General features: G+C 49.0%; 1 protein-coding gene across 3 annotated transcripts in view; it reads right to left on the reverse strand.

The window, feature by feature from the left end:
- LOC141049027 (saccharopine dehydrogenase-like oxidoreductase) overlaps window positions 1-5,964 on the reverse strand; it is a 279,626-nt gene extending 273,662 nt beyond the window's left edge. For 2 of the 3 annotated variants that reach the window (XM_073545128.1, XM_073545127.1), the window contains exon 1: window positions 5,646-5,964. In XM_073545128.1, the coding sequence (XP_073401229.1) occupies window positions 5,646-5,844 (199 nt within the window). In that variant the 5' untranslated portion in view covers window positions 5,845-5,964. The remainder of the gene's footprint in view (window positions 1-5,645) is intronic. The other variant, XM_073545126.1, reaches the window with a different exon arrangement.
- Between the last annotated feature and the right edge of the window lie 2,727 nt (window positions 5,965-8,691).

An 8,691-nucleotide genomic window follows, 5' to 3' on the forward strand; every position in this document is an offset into this window, starting at 1 on the left:
AGGCAGTTCTGAAGGCAAAAGGGGGTCCAACCCCTTACTAGCATGGTGTACCTAATAAAGTGGCCAGTGAGTGTATACATCAGCCCCAGCACCCGTATATACATCAGCCCCAGCACCCGTATATACAGTACATCAGCCCCCTGCACCAGTATATACATCAGCCCCAGCACCCGTATATACATATATTTATACAGTAGTCTCAATGTGATATATATTCAGCAGTATGTAACATAATATAGTATAAGGCTATGTGCACACGTAGTTGGAAGTGCTGCGGATTTTAAAAAATCTGCAGGTAAATCTGCAGGTCAAAATACCTGTGGTTTACCTGCGGATTAGCCTGCGGTTTAGCCCTGCGGTTTCACACCTCACAATGGTGAAGGTGTGAAACTGCAGCGGAATCCGCACAAAGAGTTGACATGCTGCGGATTGTAACCCTCAGCAAATCTGCGCGGAAAAATCCGCAGCATGTGCACAGCGTTTTTGATGTTACCATTGCAAAGAATGGTAATGTACAACGCAGCACAAACTGCTGCAGACCTGCAGGGCCAGAAACGCTGCGGATCCGCAGCAGAATCCGCAATGTGTGCACATAGCCTAATACTGTCAATTATAATGTAGAGTTGTGTGTATTTAGTATGTTGCTGTGTATATAGTATATAGTGTGGAATCCACACTATATACACTGGCCCATCTCTACACTATACAGTATATACACAGCTCCACTCTATATTCCTTACCACAGTATATATTGTAGAACTGTGTACATTGTGTATACTCCTCCTGTCCTGTATACATGGCGTAAATATAAGTATCTACTCTAAGTGTGTGTATCTATGAAAATAAAAAGCACGCCGACGAATTGTGCAAAGTGGCGGACTCTTTATTAGCCCATGTGACAAAGTTTTGGATCTATAACAGATTATTTCTCTGCTATGGAATTGAAATATTACCACATGAGCTAATAAAGAGTCCTCCACTTTTCTCTTATTTAATCGGTATGCTGATTATTTTCTTTTTATAAATGCCTTGGATTTAAGGATGTGTGTCCTAAAAGCATTTCACCCACTGCTTAATATTTGGTGGTGCTCAATTATGACACATATCAAGGCTGATATCACCACTCGGCAAAAGCGGGCAAGTGCTGTCAGGGACTTGGCATGCTATGGGGCTCGTAAGCAGTGGGGCTCCGGTGCCAGCGCCGACACAGTTGAATACAATAATGAGTGAGGGAGCCCATCTGCTGATGCTCCCTCTCTCATCATTCCCCCTCTGCGTCTGAGCTCTGTCACGTCTTAGTGCAGAGGGTACAATGACATCACTACAGCGAATTGTCTGTGCCAAGTAGTGCAGAGGATCAGAATACACTGAGGAGACCAAAGCAGTGGGGACAGGGAGAAGTATTATGTGGTGCCCATAATACTGTATGGAGGACTATGTGGTGCCCATAATACTGTATGGAGGACTATGTGGTGCCCATAATACTGTATGGAGGACTATGTGGTGCCCATAATACTGTATGGAGGACTATGTGGTGCCCATAATACTGTATGGAGGACTATGTGGTGCCCATAATACTGTATGGAGGACTATGTGGTGCCCATAATACTGTATGGAGGACTATGTGGTGCCCATAATACTGTATGGAGGACTATGTGGTGCCCATAATACTGTATGGAGGACTATGTGGTGCCCATAATACTGTATGGAGGACTATGTGGTGCCCATAATACTGTATGGAGGACTATGTGGTGCCCATAATACTGTATGGAGGACTATGTGGTGCCCATAATACTGTATGGAGGACTATGTGGTGCCCATAATACTGTATGGAGGACTATGTGGTGCCCATAATACTGTATGGAGGACTATGTGGTGCCCATAATACTGTATGGAGGACTATGTGGTGCCCATAATACTGTATGGAGGACTATGTGGTGCCCATAATACTGTATGGAGGACTATGTGGTGCCCATAATACTGTATGGAGGACTATGTGGTGCCCATAATACTGTATGGAGGACTATGTGGTGCCCATAATACTGTATGGAGGACTATGTGGTGCCCATAATACTGTATGGAGGACTATGTGGTGCCCATAATACTGTATGGAGGACTATGTGGTGCCCATAATACTGTATGGAGGACTATGTGGTGCCCATAATACTGTATGGAGGACTATGTGGTGCCCATAATACTGTATGGAGGACTATGTGGTGCCCATAATACTGTATGGAGGACTATGTGGTGCCCATAATACTGTATGGAGGACTATGTGGTGCCCATAATACTGTATGGAGGACTATGTGGTGCCCATAATACTGTATGGAGGACTATGTGGTGCCCATAATACTGTATGGAGGACTATGTGGTGCCCATAATACTGTATGGAGGACTATGTGGTGCCCATAATACTGTATGGAGGACTATGTGGTGCCCATAATACTGTATGGAGGACTATGTGGTGCCCATAATACTGTGTGGAGGACTATGTGGTGCCCATAATACTGTGTGGAGGACTATGTGGTGCCCATAATACTGTGTGGAGGACTATGTGGTGCCCATAATACTGTGTGGAGGACTATGTGGTGCCCATAATACTGTGTGGAGGACTATGTGGTGCCCATAATACTGTGTGGAGGACTATGTGGTGCCCATAATACTGTATGGAGGACTATGTGGTGCCCATAATACTGTATGGAGGACTATGTTGTGCCCATAATACTGTATAGAGCAGGGGTCCCCAACCGCCGGTCCGCGGCCCAGCACCGGGCCGTTGCAGTGCCCTTGCCGGTCCGCGGACACAAGGGGAGCCAGGGGGCGGTGCAGCAGCTGATACTCACCCTGCATCCCGCTGAGGCTTCATCCCGCGGCGGCTTCATCCAGCGCTGAGCGGTCACGTGCTACCGCTCATTTAAGGTCATGAATATGGACGCCACTCATCTCCCATAGGCATGGCGTCCATATTCATGGGCCTTAATGAGCGGTATCACGTGACCGCTCCGCACAGGAAGAAGCTGAAGCGCCGCGAGATGCAGGGACGTGCAGCAACGGGAAGGAAGTTCAGCGACGTGAGGGTAAGTATGATGGGGAGGATGGGGGAGCCGAGCGGAGCCATAAATATAAGGGAGGGAGAATGGGAGCGGAGCCATAAATATAAGGGAGGGAGAATGGGAGCGGAGCCATAAATATAAGGGAGGGAGAATGGGAGCGGAGCCATAAATATAAGGGAGGGAGAATGGGAGCGGAGCCATATACACAGGGGAGGGAGAATGGGAGCAGAGCCATATACACAGGGGAGGGAGAATGGGAGCAGAGCCATATATAAAGGGGAGGGGGGAGTGGAGCCATATATACAAGGGAGGGAGAGTGGGAGCGGAGCCATATATACAGGGGAGGGAGAGTGGGAGCGGAGCCATATATACTAGGGAGGGAGAGTGGGAGCGGAGCCATATACACAGGGGAGGGAGAATGGGAGCGGAGCCATATATACAGGGGAGGGAGAATGGGAGCGGAGCCATATATACAGGGGAGGGAGAGTGGGAGCGGAGCCATATACACAGGGGAGGGAGAATGGGAGCGGAGCCATATACACAGGGGAGGGAGAATGGGAGCGGATCCATATATACAGGGGAGGGAGAGTGGGAGCGGAGCCATATACACAGGGGAGGGAGAATGGGAGCGGAGCCATATATACACAAGGGAGGGAGAGTGGGAGCGGAGCCATATACACAGGGGAGGGAGAATGGGAGCGGAGCCATATACACAGGGGAGGGAGAATGGGAGCAGAGCCATATATAAAGGGGAGGGGGGAGTGGAGCCATATATACAAGGGAGGGAGAGTGGGAGCGGAGCCATATATACAAGGGAGGGAGAGTGGGAGCGGAGCCATATATACAGGGGAGGGAGAGTGGGAGCGGAGCCATATATACTAGGGAGGGAGAGTGGGAGCGGAGCCATATACACAGGGGAGGGAGAATGGGAGCGGAGCCATATATACAGGGGAGGGAGAATGGGAGCGGAGCCATATATACAGGGGAGGGAGAGTGGGAGCGGAGCCATATACACAGGGGAGGGAGAATGGGAGCGGAGCCATATACACAGGGGAGGGAGAATGGGAGCGGATCCATATATACAGGGGAGGGAGAGTGGGAGCGGAGCCATATACACAGGGGAGGGAGAATGGGAGCGGAGCCATATATACACAAGGGAGGGAGAGTGGGAGCGGAGCCATATATATATAAGGGAGGGAGAGTGGGAGCGGAGCCATATATACAAGGGAGGGAGAGTGGAAGCCGAGCCATATATACAAGGGAGGGAGAGTGGGAGCGGAGCCATATATACAAGGGAGGGAGAGTGGGAGCGGAGCCATGCATGCAGGATGGGACAGGGGAGCCATGTATACAGGATAGAAGAGTGGGAGCAGAGCCATGCATACAGGATGGGAGGATGGGAGCGGAGCCATGTATACAGGATGGGAGAGTGGGAGCAGAGCCATGTATACAGGATGGGACAGGGGAGCCATGCATACAACAGGGGGAGCCACACAGAGCTGGACGGGGGGGACCACACATACATTTTCTGATGATTAGAAAATAATCAGCATGTACAGTATTCCAGTACAATTGTTAAGTGCTCAATGCTCCATTTCCTTGTAGGTTCCAATCATCATTAGCAGTGACGGTCATCAGTAGAAGTAGCCCAGTTCTCCCACTGAAACAGAGAAACAAGCCCTGTGCTCCCACTCATTCAAAACCTATGGTGAGTTGAGTCACATTAAAAATGTTACAATTAAATGATAAATATGCACTGCTAAACTACAACCGCGTCCATAGCCCCGCCCCCTTATGACCAAAGCCCCGCCCCTGTCACACCTCCATCCCCGCCCTGCCGGGCCATGGAAGAATGGTCTTGGTTCAAGCCGGTCCCTGGTGCAAAAAAGGTTGGGGACCACTGGTATAGAGGACTATATGGTGCCCATAATACTGTATGGAGGACTATGCGGGGCCCATAATACTGTGTGGAGGACTGTATGGTGCCCATAATACTGTAATGAGGACTAAGTGGTACCAATAACAATGTAAGGAGGACTAAGTGGTGCCCATAATATTGTATGGAGGGTTATCCAAATTCGCAAGTTCTCCCCTATCTTTTGGATAGGGGATGACTTTCTGTTTGTTGTGGATGTGACTGCTGGGACCCCCATGATCCTGGGAAACGTAGCTTTGAAGAGCACCATGTAAATGGAGCTGTGGTCCAATCATACGCACTGTGACGCCATTAACATGTGGCTCTTTAAATACTGTAACTCCTTTAATAGAGTGATGAGGGGACGACAAAGTATAGCAAAAATTCACTGTCGGGGCTGATGAGTGTTATTGTTTGTGGGCTGGTGGGGTTTGTGTGGCAGGGCTGCTTTTTTGTCCCAGTCCGGCCGGTGTCAGAGGGCCACTATGGCGCCGCTCTGTGCAGCAGCCTGTAGTTCTCCAGCATGGCATACAAGCCACAGTGGCCCATGGCATGCTGAGCCTTGCAGTCCCACATCAGCTGATTCTCAGCCACTTGAAGGAAGTGGTGTCCATTACTGCAGTCGGGAGGCAGAACGAGTCAGTGCGCCCCCCAGTGGACGCCATCATGTCACTCACCCATCTTGTCCGCGGCCAAGCTCAGCACTTCCTCCAGCTTCTTCTTGCTCCGGCCGGCCACAGCCCAGCGCAGCTCTTGGCCTCTGTAGTCCTCTCCATCAGCCGCTCGGGCCACTTCCTCCACAACGAACTGCCCGGTGAAGCCGGAGGCCCCGAATACGACAATCTGGTACGGCCGGCTGGAGGCTCTGGTGGCCATAGTGACTGCGCTGCGAGTGCGTGACTGACTGGCGCAGGCAGCAGCACTGACAGGTAGGGAGCGCCGGGGGGCGTGGCTTTCCCGGGCAGCTGTCTGTCACCAAAACTTTACCGACGCGTCCGTGGCCGAAACCTACAGGCTCCGGACAGTTCACACGAGGACTGTGACGGACAGACGGAATTCATGTGCACAAGCGATCCGTGTCACTGGCAAACGGAAGCGGATGGGCCTGGTGCATTTCATGGCGTCCGTCTGGGTTAGTTTAGTCCCTGTTCACACTGGATTGTGAATTGAAGGGTTCTTTCTGATTTGCCCTAAAAATGGGACTCCACAGAACCGCAATAGAATATACTGTAATGACATGAACAGAGTGTGAATTCACCCGCCTGCGGTTTTTCTGTGACCGTGTCCGTGAGTGCAGGCGCTTTGCCTGTGGCCCTGTGGGTGGTTCGGCTGAATCCCATTTTTAGACCTTTTCACTTGTTTCGTTTTTGCCACTGGAAAAAGCAGCGTTTTACGGAAATCCGAGTTAGTGAGAGTTTGGAATTGCTCATTTTTTTCCTTGCCGATCTGAACCTTCAGAGGGGTTTGGGGTATTTGGATTTTTTTTTTTTTTTTTCTTTCAAATCTTTATGTCATTTCTTTCAGGTTGTAAATTTTTCAGCCATTCCAATGGACAGAAAAAAATGCCAGTAACTGCAGCGAAAGTGAATCTTCTGCAGTATTTTTCTTGCCAACACTCTGGTCTTTGTAGGTGTAAAATCTGCTCAAATACTGTGTGTGGGAATAGTCTGAGGAGGATTCAGGCAGAACCACGAGACACAGGCATAGTCTTTGGAGGATTCAGGCAGAACCACCGGACACAGGCATAGTCTTTGGAGGATTCAGGCAGAACCACCAGACACGGGCATAGTCTTTGGAGGATTCAGGCAGAACCACCAGACACGGGCATAGTCTTTGGAGGATTCAGGCAGAACCACCAGACACGGGCATAGTCTGAGGAGGATTCAGGCAGAACCACCAGACACGGGCATAGTCTGAGGAGGATTCAGGCAGAACCACCAGACACGGGCATAGTCTGAGGAGGATTCAGGCAGAACCACCAGACACGGGCATAGTCTTTGGAGGATTCAGGCAGAACCACCAGACACGGGCATAGTCTTTGGAGGATTCAGGCAGAACCACCAGACACGGGCATAGTCTGAGGAGGATTCAGGCAGAACCACCAGACACGGGCATAGTCTGAGGAGGATTCAGGCAGAACCACCAGACACGGGCATAGTCTGAGGAGGATTCAGGCAGAACCACCAGACACGGGCATAGTCTGAGGAGGATTCAGGCAGAACCACCAGACACGGGCATAGTCTTTGGAGGATTCAGGCAGAACCACCAGACACGGGCATAGTCTTTGGAGGATTCAGGCAGAACCACCAGACACGGGCATAGTCTTTGGAGGATTCAGGCAGAACCACCAGACACGGGCATAGTCTGAGGAGGATTCAGGCAGAACCACCAGACACGGGCATAGTCTGAGGAGGATTCAGGCAGAACCACCAGACACGGGCATAGTCTGAGGAGGATTCAGGCAGAACCACCAGACACGGGCATAGTCTTTGGAGGATTCAGGCAGAACCACCAGACACGGGCATAGTCTTTGGAGGATTCAGGCAGAACCACCAGACACGGGCATAGTCTGAGGAGGATTCAGGCAGAACCACCAGACACGGGCATAGTCTGAGGAGGATTCAGGCAGAACCACCAGACACGGGCATAGTCTGAGGAGGATTCAGGCAGAACCACCAGACACGGGCATAGTCTGAGGAGGATTCAGGCAGAACCACCAGACACAGGCATAGTCTTTGGAGGATTCAGGCAGAACCACCAGACACGGGCATAGTCTGAGGAGGATTCAGGCAGAACCACCAGACACGGGCATAGTCTGAGGAGGATTCAGGCAGAACCACCAGACACAGGCATAGTCTGAGGAGGATTCAGGCAGTACCACCAGACACTGGCATAGTCTTCGGAGGATTCAGAATAAAATGACTCGAAGACGGATGGAAATAAAGACCCGCAGGGTGAAAAATAAATCTAATAAAAATTCCTAAAATAAATATAAATAAATATATATATATATATATATATATATATATATATATATATATATATATATATATACACACACACACACACATATATACATACATAAATGATATATAAAATTTAAAAAGGGAATATATACAGTAATAATAAATGATTCAGGAACACAATACTTAATTATATTAAAATTGCCTTTATTAAAATATTGGCACAACATATAAGTGCATAATAAAAAGAAGAAAAATACACTGACCACATTAGCAATATATGTATGGAATAAGGAAAAACCAGTCCATAACATAAGGCTTAATTAATAAACCAGGTAAATAATCAAGTGACACAAAACACATTACCAAATTTATATAAGCAATATATGCTCAAAGTGCTATAGTGCAACTGTGCAATCCTACTAAGAAATGTGCAACATAACCGCAATAAACAAAGTGCAGTGTATAAGATACCTGTAAGCCTGTTTGCGCTGTGTGGAGTGTATTTAAATGCGCCCCGATGCGCATTTCGGAAATAAATCTCCTTCGTCAGGGGGGTTAATTGGTATACAATGCGTGTGAAAGGTTTATTTATAATAGAATCAATTACAGGCAAAGAGCTCAGCAGCGCATGCGCCATTACAACCCGGAAGTCACAGGGCGATACACACCATGTGACTAAATATTTCCGGGTATATTGAGTGTCAGTCACTAGGAGACGCCCTTTCCATGAAAACCAGCGGCATACTCGATAGCGCGT

The sequence above is a fragment of the Dendrobates tinctorius genome, unplaced genomic scaffold (genome assembly GCF_039654945.1).
Source record: "Dendrobates tinctorius isolate UK_male_01 unplaced genomic scaffold, ASM3965494v1 ptg000140l, whole genome shotgun sequence".
NCBI lineage: Eukaryota > Metazoa > Chordata > Amphibia > Anura > Dendrobatidae > Dendrobates > Dendrobates tinctorius.